Source organism: Lepidochelys olivacea (assembly GCF_965140295.1).
Source record: "Lepidochelys olivacea isolate rLepOli2 genome assembly, chromosome: 2".
NCBI lineage: Eukaryota > Metazoa > Chordata > Testudines > Cheloniidae > Lepidochelys > Lepidochelys olivacea.
This window is the reverse complement of record NC_140412.1, coordinates 161,056,890-161,074,821: the sequence shown is the minus strand read 5'-3', so window position 1 is coordinate 161,074,821 and position 17,932 is coordinate 161,056,890. Positions and strand designations below refer to the sequence as shown.

At 42.5% G+C, this 17,932-nt stretch overlaps 1 protein-coding gene across 1 annotated transcript in view; it reads right to left on the bottom strand.

Moving 5' to 3' along the window:
- The window catches only part of PTPN3 (protein tyrosine phosphatase non-receptor type 3), a 274,552-nt gene that overhangs the window by 188,548 nt on the left and 68,072 nt on the right, over positions 1-17,932 (bottom strand). Inside the window, exons 3-5 of the mRNA XM_084619614.1 lie at positions 4,940-5,047; positions 4,819-4,861; positions 3,539-3,617 (exon numbers count right to left, since the gene is read on the bottom strand). Of these exons, the coding sequence (XP_084475740.1) occupies positions 3,539-3,617; positions 4,819-4,861; positions 4,940-5,047 (230 nt within the window). The remainder of the gene's footprint in view (positions 1-3,538; positions 3,618-4,818; positions 4,862-4,939; positions 5,048-17,932) is intronic.

Genomic DNA, 17,932 nt, shown 5'->3' with positions numbered 1-17,932 from the left:
GTAATGGGTCAAAAAAGGAACTTCTCTGACCAGAGGGCTTCCCCCTCTTGAATTTCAAAGGTCTGCTGCAAACAATAGAGGTGTTAGAGCTTTTCAGAAAATGTTATAAGCATCTTTTATAATGAAAAGTATTAAGCAACTTAACAATGGTGGAGGCGGGGACAAGAGGGAGGTTGCTACTAGCTCCCCCAATAATGAGGAAAAAATAAACTACTGCATGTGTTCAAACTGGCCAAATCAATGTTGCTGTAGAAGCTCTAAAGTAATAGTCAGGAGATGCAAAAACAACATTGTGCAACCTTTATATTTAAAAATTATTATATTTAGTTGAAAGAGAAAGAATGGCTTGAATGCATACTTCCTGGAAGCATTTACTGCTTTAACTACAGGTTTTTAGTGTGCAGTGGCAGAATCCCTGGGGCCAGTTAGTGCAGGGGCTCTCAAGGTTTTTCTTTCTGAGGCCCCCCAATGTGCTATAAAAATTCCAGGGCCTGGCAGGGGAGGCTGGGTCTCTGTGCTTCAGACACAGCAGGACTTAGGACTCCAGCCGCCGGGGGCGGGGAGGGGGCAGGGAGGGGCGCTGGGGCTTCTGCCCTGTGGGGCAAGGGGTGAGGTTTGGGGCTCCCGGCTTCTGTCCCGCAGGACAAGGGGGCTCCTGGCTTTAGGTCTGCAGGACAGGGGGAAGCTCAGGGCTCACGGATACCCTAAAAAAGCTGTGTACCCCTGGTTGTGAACCACTGAGTTAGTGAACAGCAAGCTGGTGCACTATAAAATCACATCCTGGCTTGCTAAGCTCTAACTTTCCATGTAAACAAGCACCAGGAGCAAGCATATCCTGCAAGCACTCCATTGCGGAAATCTCTATCTTCCATGACAGTGTATTCAGAAATAGGCCCTTTGTTTGTAACAAGCATACAGTACTTGTGCTCAGTGAAGTGTGGGGACCTGAGTCAGTGATGCATGCAACAGCAATTAATTAGTTGAACATGTCTCATTTTTGGAGGAGAGTTATTTGTTTCAGGCAAATCTATACCCTATTTTAAATTGTGTATTTGATTTTTGGATGTGCAGCCCTTTCCCATTCCTTGATTTCTAGTAAGATGCTTTCTTAAGATAACAGAACACCGCAGTTACAAAAGTCTTGTTGAACTTGTAACACAAGTCATATATGGTCCCTTAGAAGTACAATAAATTACCTTATGAAACAGGCTGTTTTGATAATGAAAGGCCATATGATTTTTTTGTACGCTAAAGGCCAGCATGATTCATGTTTTTCATATCAACACTCCTCACACTGCATATGTTGCACCTTCCTTGTGTGACACACATGGAGCTGATATGTAATCAAGTTATGAATACAGAGATGTCACAATTTTACAAACATGGTATGCGACTGGATCAGTGAGGGGAAGTTATTGTATATTTGATTATTAGAATTTCCTGCATGACTTTATTGACCTAACTTGTACTAGGGGTGATAGCATGTTTATTTTACATCGACAGTGCTCAAAATCAATGGAGTCTGTCTGAAGGTGATATGGGGGCTTCCCACATAAGAACACCCAAGCACACACTTGAAAGAATGCGGTAAACTGTTAGGTTCAAGGATCCTGTCTCTTGACTATAACCAGCTGCAAACCTTGTTCTGCCAAAGCTAGGAGTTACCAGATCGAAGAGTTATAAACAGTGTTTTAAAAAGTGGCTCAATTCCTACGAAAGTGCAGAGTTGCCAGAGGCTGACCAGTGAGCAGTTAGTAAGCTTTGACAGGGAGAAAAGTTGACAGTAGTTGGAAGATGAAATTCCCAGTTCAAGAATACACTAAAAATAGCAACATGTATATGGTGGCTTGGGTAAGCTGCCCAAATATGTACCTCAGACAGGACTGTATTCAGAAAGCTAGCCTGAGCTGCTGTGGCTATTCTCCTCTTTTTAGCATGTTAGCTCCAACAGACGTAGAACATGTCTGTCTACCCAAGCTGGGAATTATACCTCCCAGCTGCTGCATAAACATACCCAGAGAGAGGCTCAGTGGAAAAGTCTACAGGGAGTTAGTCATACTACAGTCATAGAATCATAGAATATAAGGGTTGGAAGGGACCTCAGGAGGTCAGCTAGTCCAACCCCCTGCTCAAAGCAGGACCAATCCCCAACTAAATCATCCCAGCCAGGGCTTTGTCAAGCCTAGTCTTAAAAACCTCAAAGGAAGGAGATTCCACCACCTCCCTAGATAACGCATTCCAGTGCTTCACCACCCTCCTAGTAAAAAATTTTTTCCTAACATCCAACCTAAACCTCCCCCACTGCAACTTGAGACCATTACTCCTCATTCTGTCATCTGCTACCACTGAGAACAGTCTAGAGCCATCCTCTTTGGAACCCCCTTTCAGGTAGTTGAAAGCAGCTATCAAATCCACCCTCATTCTTCTCTTCTGCAGACTAAACAATCCCAGTTCCCTCAGCCTCTCCTCGTAAGTCATATGTTCCACTCCCTTAATCATTTTTGTTGCCCTCCGCTGGACGCTTTCCAATTTTTCACATCCTTCTTGTAGTGTGGGGCCCAAAATTGGACACAGTACTCCAGATGAGGCCTCACCAATGTCGAATAGAGGGGAACAATCACGTCCCTCGATCTGCTGGCTATGCCCCTTCTTATACAGCCCAAAATGCCATTAGCCTTCTTGGCAACAAGGGCACACTGTTGACTCATATCCAGCTTCTCGTCCACTGTAACCCCTAGGTCCTTTTCTGCAGAACTGCTGCCTAGCCATTCAGTCCCTAGTTTGTTGGGATTCTTCTGTCCTAAGTGCAGGACTCTGCACTTGTCCTTGTTGAACCTCATCAGATTTCTTTTGGTCCAATCCTCTAATTTGTCTAGGTCCCTCTGTATCCTATCTCTACCCTCCAGCGCATCTACCACTCCTCCCAGTTTAGTGTCATCTGCACACTTGCTCAGGGTGTAGTCCACACCATCCTCCAGATCATTAATGAAGATATTGAACAAAACCAGCCTGAGGACTGATCCTTGGGGCACTCCGCTTGATACCGGCTGCCAACTAGACACGGAGCCATTGATCATTGACCTGCTGAGGTAAGTCACGGGCGATACACAGGGGACTGCAACCCAGGGCCCACTCTGAGCATAGGAGAATCATATGATACCACCTCAAGACAGAAGTGACAGTTTGAGGCCAGAGGTCAACACTCAGGATATACTCCGAAAGACCAGGCAGGGTCAGATGCAGTTCACCCATTAATTGCGACACCCAGTGTCACATTAAACAATATCCCTGTACCTTCTGAAAGTAAGCTCTATGTGCCAGGAACTATTCAGTTTGTGCCCTATAACCAGTTGTATAGCATCACACACACCTATAACACTATATCAATACTAAACATTTTACTTAAATAGCAAATCCCCACACCTTTTATATTAAAAATATTTCAGAATAAACAGAGAATAAATTGCAGTCTAACAGAAAATAAAAAAAAGAATATTACGAATTCTTAGTTGATGGATGTACATTTTGAAAAAGTTACCTGGTTTGTTCTTGCTGCAGTGTGTTGGGATCGGGTATAAAAAATCTTACTCGAAAATGGATGGTGCAGGGAAAACCTCCTACAATGTTTTACAAAAGAAAATCAATATTTCTATTTTTGGTTTATTTCTGTAAAATTTATAGAAAAACAACAACAGAAAATAACCACATAATATGACAAGTCTGGTTTACTTTCTTTTGACATGGGAAGAAATTATGAAATATATCTATTCACTACTCCTGCACTCCCATTATATTGTTAAGTCTTTTGCTACTTTCAGAGCAAGAACACACACATATATCCTTCTCTGAAGAACAATCTTGTTCATGAAGCAGTCATCAGCATGGTCTATTCAGTTACCTTCTTTTGTATTTTTAACAGTGCCATTTTTAACAAAGCAATTTGTGTTGGAAAAAAGTACATTCCATTCCTTCTAGTATTAAAAGAGGAAAGTCTTAAAGAGGAAAATACACCTGATGCAAGTATTTCATAAGACAAGCAGGAATGTTATATCAGGAAAATTTAGAGAATCCTCTATATTTCCTCTTGTGAAAAATAAACAGTAACAAAGCTTTAACAATCATTATGCATAACTAACTTTTAACCTTATTTAAAATCACACACAAGCTACAAAATGAGCTAGAATCAAGAGATCAAAAACAGAATTTGTGTTTCAATTTCACTAGTGATTATGTAGCTTTGGCTACATCTGCATTGAGAAAAAAATTGTTACCAGAAGTTGTTTATAAATGGTTCATGCTAAAAACAATTATGCCCTGTGCTCTTTTTTTTTTTTTTTTTTTTTTTAAGACTGAGTTGAAACACTATAGACTAATTTTGCTCCACTCTGGCCAGACTAAGAGCTTTACCTGAAATGGTTTAAAAACCATATTTGAAACCATTACACTCTTTCCCCATCAACTACTTAAAAGGCTTTTTGTCTAAAATCCCTCCCCTCTATTGCTGACATCAGTGGGAACAGTAATGTACAGTGGTCACCAGACAGCTACTATTTTCACTACTGTGTTGTCTAACTTTGCTCAGACCAGGGTTAGAGGACAGAGCGATAGCAATGTTGGTGACCTTCAGTACCTAATCTACACTGGAGCAGCTACCACTACTGAAGCTTAACCAGTAGTAAGAACTGTGGGAAGTTTTGCCAAAAAGTCTACTGTTTACGCCCAAAAGTGAAGTTGAGAATTATGTTTTTTCTAATCAACGAAGTAGGTAGAAGAGGAATTCAGGCCAGAAAAGTTAGATTTTTATGTAAAGTATCTTACCTTTAAGCTGTTTTCTCACAGGTTTGCTTGATTCGAGCCATCGCTGTGAAATGAAAAATTAGATGAATTTCTTAAAAAGAACTTTTAAAATATATTTCTTAAAATTTAACACTATACTTACAGGGGAATCTACTGACTCTTCACTTTGTTGTAAACCAAAATATTCCTTCTCTGTCACACCCAAGTGGTTATAGGCCATATCCAACAAAACCTGACCAGTATCTTGTTTCTGAAAACAAAGAACACTCCATAAATGAAATGCACACTTTTGTTTTCAATTAAAAACCTAAATGGAAAAATGGGTTATAAAATTTAGTCTATAAATAAAATGGTTAAAAGTTTCTCAGAACAGAGATCATAAGACATGAAGTACATTAAAGTGAATAATTTCTCACCAAGATAAATTCCTCTAATGTTTTCAAAGAACATTTTTCCCTGAAAAATATGAATTGATAGGAGTTAAAGTTTCAAGGTTGGTAAGCCGAAAATTATAACCAGCAGTTATGAGATGTGCTGGCTGATCAAGCATAAGAACAGAAGAAAGGCCAGCCTGGGTCAGACCAATGGTCCATTTAGTCCAGTATCCTGTTTTCCAACAGCGGCCAGGTGCTTTGGAGGTAATGACAGAACAGGTAATCATTGAATGATTCACCCCCTGTTGTCCAAGCACAGCTTATTCAGAGGCTAGGGACACCCAGAGCATGGGGTTGCATCCCTGACCATCTTGGCTAATAGCCATTGATGGACCTATCCTCTATAAACTTATCTAATTCCTTTTTTAAACTATGTTATAGTTTTGGCCTTCACAACATCCCCTAGAAACAAGTTCCACAGGTTCACTGTGTGTTGTGTGAAGAAATACTTCCTTATGTTTTAAACTGGCTGCCTATTAATTTCATTGGGTGACCCCTGGTTCTTGTGTTCTGTGAAGGAGTAAATAACACTTCCTTATTCACTTTGCTTCATGCATCTCATGTGACATGCATCCAGGCTGATCCTCTCACATTCCTGCAGTATAGACCGAATGTTACCCATTCACCAGGGCTGCAGAAATTGTCTGAAATGAAGGCTCACTGCCCCCAGAGACAATTGTGGCCCCCTGCTGAGAAGGCAGCTAAAGCAGCCTGTCTTGCTACTTCCCCTACTGGATTCGAGTTGGAAAAGCAGAAGTCAAGACAGATAACAGGGAGCCCTGATACTGGTCCAAAGCTCTCTGCCCTACAGGTCCCAGCTTCCACTGTACACAGCTGCCCCCAGATACCCCCAAACTCCCACAAGGCCTCCCACACCTACCACTATCTTCTCTTACATAACCCCACAAATTCAACTGTCTCAATTTCCCTCCTCCCAGACACACCTTATATAGCACCCATCTATCCCACAGACACACTTCAGCACCCTCTCAACCTCGTACAGCTACCAAATTTTGTGCAAATCCCTATCCTATACTGCCACTGCTTGGAGAAGGATGTATTAACCTTAAGCTGAAGTTCATGGCCATATACAAATCTGCAAATATAAAGAGGCAAGTTGCATATGTGCAAACTTGCATAAAATTTCACGGGGAGCTGCAAAAAACTTGGTAGCTCTGTTTGTGTTGGTTTGTTGGATAAAACATAAGTCATTCCAGCCTGCCCCATTTCTGTGAGCAGTACCTGTTCACAGGAATGCAGTCTACTCTGTGTGCCAACTATAGCTTGTGTTTCTTAATCTTACCATTTGCAGGATAATTGCTTGTTTCAATACCCACAACTATTGCCAAGAATACTGCGTTTAGCAGACTTACATATTAAACTACACACACAAAAATACACTAAAATAACTATAGATTATTAAGATCTAGATCTTAAGATTGCCAAAGTCGCACTCAACAGTTCAGAAGCGTCAGTATTTAGGTTATCTATATACAACCTTAATTCTGCCCCCCATGCGAACGCATTGTGATACAGTCTTTAATAAAATGATCACATACTATTTGTTCTCCAGGACCCCTACCTCATTCAGTCCACAGGATGGATGGTGCCAGTAGCATAACAAGGCCACAGAGTGCCCTGGTGCAAGAACAGGTGAGGGGCCCCTTCTTCCAGCCTCCTCATTCTTCAGGGTGGGTACCTGGGTCCCCAAACACCCCCTGCATCCCTCCCCCAGCCGCCTCCTCACCCTCTACCCCCTGGGGCAGGGGTCCTGCTCCCCGCAACACTTCCCCTGCTGCCACTCAGATCAACCACAATGGGAGTTGGATACCTGCCACTCAAGTCCTCACACTCCGCACCCCAGCCTGAATTCCCCACAAGGCTCCACATATTCCTCACCCCCCAGCGCACATCCCACTGTCCACACACACCCAGCCCCCATACTCTGCTTAGCCTCCAGCAACTCACCCCAACTCTCAGTTGCACCTTTCTGGGTGAGCTCCTCACTGCTGATGCAGTGGTCGCACAGTGAATCTAAAGTGGCAGCAGGAGGCTTTCCAGGCAGCAAGGCCATGGGGGCTGGAGCGGTAGGTGTGGGCTGAAGCCCTGGCAGTGCCATCAGGAGCAGCCCCGAGCCGCTCAGTCACAATCTTATTTGCACTGGGGGGCCAGGGGCAAGAAGTAGCTACAGAGGGGTCGGGGGAGTGCTTCCCCAGCAGCCCATCTGGGGATCGCTTCCTGCTCCTCGGAGCCCTTGAGGAAGGGGCAGGAGCCCCCTCCAGCACCTTGGCTAGGTGGGCCACTAGTCTGCCTATAGGTGGAGTGGTCTCTGCTGGTTGGGCCCCATCACCTCATGGGTCCAGGAGCAAATGCACCACAGAATGGTGCTCAGTTAATAAGAAGCTACTCAATATTTTGTCTGATTCTCATTATTCAGTGTATGGTCCAGGCCTTTTCTTCTGCATACTAGTCAAACCCTGCTCTGAAGACAATTATGGATTTCCCATATACTTATCTATGGCACTCATCACCACAGTATCTGGATGCTTCACAAACATTAACTGTTTTTCGGTGAAGTGAGGGGATGGAATTAGTCCCATTTTACAATGGCCAACTGAGGCACAGAGGTGAAAAGTATCCACTAATTTTGGTGCTCAATTTGAGATGCCTTAGGACCTGATATTTCAGAGTACTTATTATAAGATGTCTCTTTAATATGCTCAAGCACAGCTCCCACTGACTTCTGCAGCTGTGACTGTGATGCTTCCCAATGGTACACAGAGTTATGAGGCACCTCACTACCACCTGCCCTTAGCATGAGGAAACCTCGTCTGTACCTGCCGGGGTCAGCTCCTGCCTCCACCAGCCAAAGGCAACACAAGCCCTCCCTTCTCAGACTATGCCAACTATACCGACTATACCGTCCCTTTGCTGGCTAGCAGTAGATTCACTCCAACCCCCGAGTCCCCCTTGGATGCCCAGCCGATTATCCATCAGAAACTCACAGAACTACTTTCAGAGTAGCAGCTGTGTTAGTCTGTATTCGCAAAAAGAAAAGGAGTACTTGTGGCACCTTAGAGACTAACAAATTTATTTGAGCATAAGCTTTCGTGAGCTACAGTCTCTAAGGTCCCACAAGTACTCCTTTTCTTTTTTCACAGGACAACCAGATCCTTGCTCCCAAGAAACAGTACACCACAGCTTAACAGTTATGCTCCACTTCAGATCACTGCTCCACTTAACACATAGCACTTAGATTTGTTTATAGAGAAAGCAAGTACAGTATAAGTTTATTTAACAAAGAACAAGATTCAAATGATTGTTTCAAGTAGTTCTGTTTGCTAAGAGTTACATATAAAATAAAATCATAACATGTACTCTTAATTCAACTACAAGATGCTCTCTTGTCTAATAAGGTCCTGCTTACTTCAAGTCCTTCTCAGTGTTTTTCAACCAGAAAGGCTGAGACCCTTCTTTCAGGAGACGAAGCCCACCGGCAGCTTGTCTGTCCAGATGAAGGATGCAAGGTCATGCAAGGCCACCCATACTGTTTACCTCTTCCTGTTAATTTCTTCTTCTGAAGTCTCTGCAATCTCCTCCTTAAGATTTGACCAGTATGCAGATAGACTTCCATTGTAAGACACACAATGCACAATGGTTAGCCAAGAGATAAGAGTCTCCCACATCTGATCTGGTGGAACCCATTTTAAGGCATGTCATCTCTGGGTGACCTGGCTTTAACTTCAAAGCTTTAAGAATATAATCTCCAATATATATACACATATTTCCTTACATATAATCTGCACATACATTTCACAAAGATTGTGATGACCAGTGTGATACAGGCTTTCAGAAGAGACCTTAACACTACACTTTTTAGTGAGCTAGTATGTAAATACCAGATCAAAAGAATGCCAGGTGGCATCAAGAGGACCTTGGATCACAGTGAGTGATCAGAACTTCTGAAAAATTGGGGCAGAGAGTCTCAAGGTATCTTTCGGAGGATCCTTCTCATTTACCTTTCTATGTCTATGTCCTTGGTCCCCTTTTCTTCTCCCTTTATACTTCATCTCTCAGTAATTTCAAACCCAAACAAAAATTCAGTCACTACCTCTATGCTGATGACTCACAGATCTACCTCTCTACACTAGATATCTCAACCTGTCTCTGATAACTCCTCATACATGTATAGCTGTCAGCAGTGTTCCCTCTAATTTTTAACGTCCATGTGCGGAATGAATTGTGTGTGCACCAATATGAATGCTTTTTCCCATGCTACCCCTCCTACTTGGGATGAGCTCCCCATAATCACCCCCAAAGCTACCTCATTATCCACCTTTAAATCCCTCCCAAATGTCTTGTTTTCAGTGATGCCTATAAAAAAAAAACTTTACAGTTGGGCCACAGATGTGCTGAGACCGCTGCCTATCATGACCAATATTGTCTCATTGTTTCCTTGTACTCCCCTGCTTGTTAGCAACCATCTGTTGTCTCTGGTGTTGTACTAGATTGTAAGCTCTTTGTGACAAAGACCTTTCTAATGTAGACTCAGCTATGCCAGCTAAAAAGTGCTTTTACCAGTGCAGCTTATATAGGCTTGGTGAGTGAAATAAGCTGTACTGGCAAAACCATTTTTATGCCAGCACAACTGTTTCTACACTACAGCTTTGACCAGCATAAAGTCTCCCCCTAATTCCCCCACCCCTCCGAAAAATAAATCATACCCTAACGCTGCTATGCTCGCCAAGTTTTAGTGTAGACCGGTCTTTGCCACATCATACTTTGAGATCCTCTGATGAAGTGGGCCATTGAGTGCCAAGTACTTTATAAAGGTATGTATTTTTATCCTCATTTAAGATGGGAGGACACAGAAGCAACAAGATGACCATGAGTGGAGTCTGAAGTAGAAATCAGTTCTCCTGACCTCCAATGCCCTAGTGTAATGATTAGGCCATAACGTATCCAAGAGGGAGAGAATAAAGTTATGGACACGCCACATGAAGCAACATATTTGTGACTGCAGAAACCTTTCCTAAAACTCACATTTAAAAAGGGTATCCTAAGATAGGAGAAATCGATACTAGGAGATTTAAACATTTTTCTACATGGATGAAGCTCTTTCAAAACGCCTACGTATTCTGGCATTAAAATACAGGCCACCTCATCCTCTCCACACACACAAACACATGCACATACTTCAGATTACTATCAAGTATTTAATACCTGGCACTGGACATTCTTTTCAATTTAACCACCTCATAACAAGTGTTCACAATAGTCACCTCCATTAAAAAGATTCCTCCTGAATTTAACCTCATTTGAAACAAACTTGACAGATTTACTAAACATAGGACTGCCACAGTTAAAACATTTCCACCATGCACCTACATTCCCCCTTGGACACTTACTAGAATTACTTTCCAGATTTATGTGGAATAATTGTAGAGCTGACAAACTCAAAATCCTCTAGCTTCTCAGAGGGCACAATGCTATTGTCTTCTACCTCGATTACAAGTTCTCTAAATATATTCTTTAATATTTATATTCACTAGGGCCTAGAGGCTAAGTAGGCTGGGGCCACATTGTGCTAGGTGCCGTATAGACATATAGAAAATTATAGTCCCAACACCAAAGAACTTAAGATATGGAATTTATTATATATACACACGTACATCCCTCACCAACAAATTAAGTGCAGTCTCTTCTGGGTGATAGTTTAACATTATAGTGCAACACTCTGATGATAATGATGTTGGGTGATCACTCGTTTCCGAGTATGATCACTTCCATGGGAGTTATGGGTCCTCAGGTGGCTAATAAAGGCCAATCCTTGAACCACAGGTTCTATTGCAATGAGGGCAGATGTTTTCAGGCTCAGCTGGAGGCTGTTGACCATGAATGGAAGCCAGTCTCTCCTTCCTTCCTTCGCCTCTTGACCTCTTCAGCTTGTCAGGGAGCAAGTTCAAAATGCAGGGGGGACCATCACATAGGACTTCACTCCATTTTAAGCAATCCTGGGCAAGTGTCTCCCAAGTGTCAATGTCAATATTACACTTTTTTAGGTTGTCTATCAGTAAGCCCTTATAACGCTTCCATTGTCCACCCACATTATGGTACCCTTCTTTCAGCTGAGAGAACAGGACTTGTTTTGGGAGGCAATGGTCTGGCATCCAAACAACGTGACCAATCCAGCAAAATTGCTGACAGATGATCATTGCCTCGATACTGGTGATCTTTGCTTCTTCCAGGACACTAATATTGGTGCACCTATCTTCCCATTTGATCTTCAGAATCTTACCAAGGCAGGGTTGATGGTGCCTCTCAAGAACTTTGAAGTGGTGTCTATAGGTTATCCAGGTTTTGGACCCACACAACAGTGTTGGGAGAGTAACAGCTTGATAAACAAGAAACTTGAGGTCAGTTCGAATGTCGTGATCTTCAAAAACCCTGTGCCATAAACAAGAAAAAGCTACATAGGCACAGCTAGGGCAATGTTGAATTTCTGCATCAACATCTGCCTTGGATGAAAGATGACTTCCAAGGTAGAGGAAATGATCTACATTCTCCAGTGCCACTCCATTGATTTTGATAGATGCGGCACATAATGCCTCACTCTACAACACTCTCTAATGGTTTTCAAAGCTCAGGTCGCGACCCAGTACTGGGTCCCAGAATGCAAGGCACCCAGAGACCCTGGCGGCCGGCCAGCAAAAACTAGAAGTCCCTACCTGTTCTGACACCACGCTGCGCCCCAGAAGGGGCCAGCAGAAGGTCCAGCTCCTAGGCGGGGGGGCCACAAGCCTCCACGTGTTGCCCCCGCCCTGAGGACTGGCTCCACAATCCCATTGGCCAGGAACCAGCTAATGGGAACTGGCGGGGGCAGTGCCTGTGAGCGAGAGCCACGCAGAACTGCTTGTGCTCCTCCACCTAGGAGACGGACCTGCTGCAAGCCACTTCCAAGGTGCGGTGCGGTCCACGGTGCCAGGATAGGTGGGAAGCCTGTCTCTGCACCCCAGCTGCGCTGCTGACCAGGAGCCGCCAGAGCTAAGCCCGAGCCCCAACCCCGTGCCCCAATCTCCTGCCCCAACCCCCCACTCAAACCCAGAGCACCTTCCTGCACCCCTAGCCCCTCCCCAAAGCCTGCATCCCCAGCCCAGAGCCCTGACCCCCTCCTACATCCCAATCCCCTGCATCAGCCCTGAGCCCCCTCCAACACCCCAAACCCCTCATCCCCAGCTCCACTGGGTCATGGGCATCAACAATTTTCTTCAACTAGATCGCCAGAAAAGAAGTTGGAAAACCACTGCTCTACACCTTCCTCTTCCTCTCCCCCATGACAACGCTCACCTCATTTTCTACCAAAGTCACAGTTCTATAATGGCATTTTCAAAACTTTTGAAAATTGAGCCTCACTTCAGAAAAACACCACCCATTGCCCCTTCCCCTGCAATGTGTTGTTCAAGGCCCACACACCTTAATTTATACCACAGGCCCTTGCCCTCAACTAGTCCAATTCCTGGCTATGTTTGAGACTCTGTGTAACCTTGAACAAGTTACTACACATGTGCCTCAGTTCCCCATCAGTGTTTGCATCATGAAATGTGCCTGCCTTTCTAATAGACGCACCCGATTCCTACAAGGTGCACAGAGACCTCTCCGGAGGTAAATCTGCAATCAAGCATCACTATATGACCAGCCATTCTGTGTTCCTTCACCCAGATAAGGCCGCACAGCAATTCTCTCCACAACAGTCCGCTGTTCATATGGTAATGAATGCCACTAGAGAGAAGCCTGTAAAATGTTGGTACCTGAATGGGAAACTGGGCTATTGTGTTGCTTGGAATGGCATGAAAAATCCTTGTCATAATCAAAATGAAGGGGTGTGAAGACTAAGTGGAGGATGGAAACAAAAGAAGAGAAGGCTAGGGGACAATACAAAAATATATACAGAAGATAAAATTGAGGAAAAACAAACAAAAGAAAGGATAGACCACACAGGTGCGGCTACTACAATAAGACTCAGCAGAATAAGTGCCATAATCTTACTCAGTACTTTCCTTTTACGTATTGTAGAAAGCTCCAACACTGAAGATCTTACAATCCTATTTAACAGATTAAAATGTGTACTCCCTGGGACTACAACACAAGATGACAAAACTGGGTGTGGGGGGGAGGGATTGATTAGAGAATTGATTCTCAAAATATACCCAGCAATTGAACAACAAGATTTTTCAGATGTTTCTGAAATAAAAAAAAAATCAAGTACACAAAGAAAATCAATTTCATTCTGGTTCACACATCTTCTAAGCCTTGTTTTATAGATCTTGGTCTACTCAAGAAAAGTAAGTTAAAAATGTGTACTAAAGCGCTTGGCTGAGTAGCACTAACTCTCAGAGACTATTTATGGTCTTTAGGTTTACATGTAAATGTATGTCAAAAAAGATTCCAAGATGCTCTATAGTCAACTCTGATTTGACAGACATCTCTGTGGATATGAGGGCAATAGAGAAACAGCCCTTGCCACTTGGCTTTCAGGAGAAGTTATTCTTAAGTTATTAATGCTTGATAAGTTTGACTTTCACAAAAAATGCCTTGTTAAAAAATTGACCAGTTTAAAAGAAAAATCTCAGTTCCAAAAAACAGATTCAGAAAAGGGCATCTTAGATTAGAAACAGTAGCATAAAAGAGAGAAAGTAATATAGAAAAGACTTTACACTGAAGAGCAAGTTTTATGCTTTTTTCTTCTACACCTGTAGAAGTCTAGAGGTACAAACCTCCAACATAGTTAGGTTTGGCAGAATTCAGTTTTTATTTTTATTTAATTTTTTTTACAAATTCATCAGATAATATCAATGTTTAGTTTTATACATTTTTTCTATTTTTATTCATTTAAATAATCAGTCGCACAAATATTATGGGTTTTGAGAAGTTTTCCATTTTTATTATATTTTCTCAAAGTTAAAGTTTTATAACCATTAAAATACAAATTGTCATCGTCATATATCAAAATATACAAAGTAAATAGCCATAAGTCAAACTCTAATAAGTTCTCAAGTAGAAATTTTCCTTCTTTGCCTATCTGTAAACTTTAATTATCAATAGAAGTATCTTTTCAACAATATGTGCGTGTATGGTGAAACTGACATTTACCAATAAAAATCTGATCCTTCTGAGCCTAAACATAGTAATTCCTGACAAGCATATGAACCAGTGAGTTAAAATCATAGTGCCACAACTTACTTTCTAGTACCACCTGTTTGCTCCCATTTACTAAAGAAACATTTAAAAGGAAAACTCTAGTTATTTTTATACCAAAAGTTGCAGAGGGAACGTGTATTACTGCTTTATAAACATTTATAAAAGAGCTCAGCAACATGAGTACATTTTACATAGCTTAGAATAAAAGTGGCATTTCCCCCCAATACGGGAAGCACATGCACAGTGATCCCATCCCATCATATTGCTTTGAACTTGAAGATCAGGGAAAGAACCACCCAGCCTCCTAAGAGTGAAAACCTGTGGTTTGCGAAAAAACTGGGAATACTTTTAAAACAAAGTATCCTATACCACACTTGATTTCAGATGTACTTTTGATGGGAGAAAATTTTCCTGCCACTGGTTTGAATTCACTTCCATCCTTTGGACAGAAGGTGTTCCAAAGTTGGATGCAGGTGTCATGATGGAGCAGAGAGAAGAGATCATTTCAGCATGTATAGGTAACATTGACTATATATAAAGGGAAATGACAGCCACGGTCAGTTGGGGCCACAGATGTGTGTGTCCTTGCCAGCCTGAGCTACTAAAAAGGTGGATAACCACAATCTATACCGATTAAAACTTCTGAGATGCATTCAAGGTAAGTCTCAGGTACAACAAGCTGTACTAGGCAAAGCATTCAAGTAACAAAGGCATAGGTGACTTCGAGGAAGTCTACATCTGAAAGGCTGAATTTGTAGTCACTCTTAGTGATTGGGAATTCTAGCGTAACATGTCTAGTAAGAATGCCAACAATCCTGAATGTGACAGTCCAGCAGACACCTTAAGATAAGAGGGAAGTTATGTACCGTCAGTTACTCAAGCTACTTGCCCTGCTGAACCCTATCTTCCTCTTATTCTGACTGGTTCTGGGACTCTTGGGTTTCAGCTATCTAGGTACCTACCGATCCAGTCACTAGGAAAGCAAGGACAGCTATTCAATTTTATCTGATGGAAAGGAGATAGATCACAGACTCCCTGCTGGTTTCACAAAATTCAAAAGTTCACCAGGTGAATAAAGAAGGATGCCCAAATTCAACTTTCTGGGACTTCATAACTGCAAAGGGGGAAAAACACAGTCTCCCAAAATGACATTTGAACATGTTAGGTATTTCAGTTCCACTTTAAAATGATTCCATCCTCCTCTGCTACTAGTAGATCTCTGCAGGTATTTCAGAAATACACCCATAATAAATGCATTAAAATTCTAAATTAATGTTAGCTGTGAAATATCTCTGTGTCTCAACTTTTTTGCAGTTTTAAAGTATACTAGGACAAGAAGAAAATCGTAACAGCATAAGAATGGCTACATTGGGTCAGATCAATGGTCCATCTACCCCAGTATCCTGTCTTCCAATAGTGGCCAATGCCAGATGTTTCAGAGGGAATGAACAGAACAGAGCAATTATCAAGTGAACCAACCCCCTGTCATCTAGTCCCAGCATCTGGCAGTCAGATGCTCAAATCATTCCTATTGATTTCATTTGGAGAAATGGTGTGTGTGTGCATATTTTAATATGTATTTTAACAGGATTTTGACAGATATTGTTTAACTTAATACGGTTTTGTTTACTTTATGTTTAGATGTCATATAACGGAATTGTCAAATGAAGAGCTGCCTTGTCCACCTCTGACTGAGAACAAGCTTTACGTATGATCTCCTTCTCTCTGACCTGATAATGCAGACAGACTGAAACAGAAGCTCTAGCTGTGAAAAGGAGTTTGTAGGCTAATGCTGAAAATATATAGTTGAATATTTCACTGATCACATGACCAGAAAAATACCCTAATATGCATATTCAGTGTGTTTTAATGTTCTCTTCATTTAAACATGCCCTCCACTGACCCCAACACTGAATTAAGTTTCAAGTTTTCAAGCTGTGATCTCTAAGTCTGCGGATTCTTCTAAGGAGATATCAGTTCCTAGATAACTACATTTTGGTACCTACGCTGACTTCCTTCTTTACCTTCTGAGCTACTTCCTATAATTTCAAACATATACTGAGAAAGCTCCAACCTCAGTTTGGTTGTTAGTCGCAGGAATCAAAACATGGTAAGTTCTGTTTCACTCATGGTCAGTGATTTAAAAGTAATTTAAATCCATGGTCATTCTAGAAATCTGGCAAACACAACACAACACGAAAAAAGCAAATACGTTTTTACACTGAACAATCAAACCACCATTGTCAATTTAGGCCTGGGCTACACTACAAACTTAATTGACATAAGCTGCGTTAAGTTAATCTAATAATGCATGTGTCTACATTACCAAATCCCTTCCGCCAACCTAAGTGGCCTGTAAAGTCGACTGCTGTACTCCACCTCCACGAGAGGCATAGTATTTGATTAGATACCCACAGATTGACATGGGGATAGTGTAGACACTGCGTTGTATAATTCTAATGAACTGGTCTCCAGGAGGTGTCCCACAGTGCTCCGTTGTGACTGCTCTGGAGAGCACTTTCAACTCCACTGCACGTCAGCCAGGTAAACAGGAAACAGCCACTCCCCTGTTAAAGCCCCAGGAACTTTTGAATTTTCATTTCCTGTTTATGCAGTGTGGAGAGCTTGCCAGCACAGCTGATCATGGAGACTTAAGGCTGCAAACATGCTCCAGCATGGAGTACACAGGAGGTGGTGGATCTTATTGCTGTGTGAGGAGAAGAGTCTGTACAGGAAAAGCTCAGATCCCGCAGAAGAAACATGGACCTCTACACACCAAGATTGTGCGGGAATGAGGGAGAAGGGCTATATCAGGGACACACACCAGTGCAGTGTGAAAATAAAGGAGCTTCAGCTAGTGTACCAGAAGACAAGGGAGGCAAACAATCATTCTGGTTCTGCCCCACAGACACACTGTTTTTATGAGGAGCTGCATGCAATTCTCGGCAGTGACCCCATCACTCCAAATTGATTCCCCACTGACTGGTAGCAGTCTGGCGCTGCAAGCTTCCACAGAGCTATTGCCACTCGCTTTTCCACTGTCCTAGCAGCTCTCATTTCAGTATTGCTGTGCTTCAGGACTGGGGAAAGCTCTGCACACAGTCCCTGGAAATTGGCCTTATGCATTTGAAAGTTCTGCAGCTGGTACTCATCATCCCATAGATGCATAACAATGCAATCCCACTGGTCAGTGCTTGTTTCCCAGGCCCAGAAATGCCGCTCAACCATGTCAAGGTGACGCATAACTGGTGCCAGCAACTGTGAATTGCTCCGCCCTATGTCTTCCAGCAGGGCTGCTTGCATGTCATCACTTTGTTCCTTGCAGCAGCTCCTGTATCGGCTGTGTAAATACTGCAGAATAAGGCATGAGGTGTTTGTAATGCTCTCAACAACAGTGTACAGCTGAGCGAGGTCCATGCTTATCGTGCTATAGCATCTGCATGAATAACCCTGGCTTACGAAAAAAGGCGTGAAAAAGACTTGGTTTGTTTGCCATTGAAGGA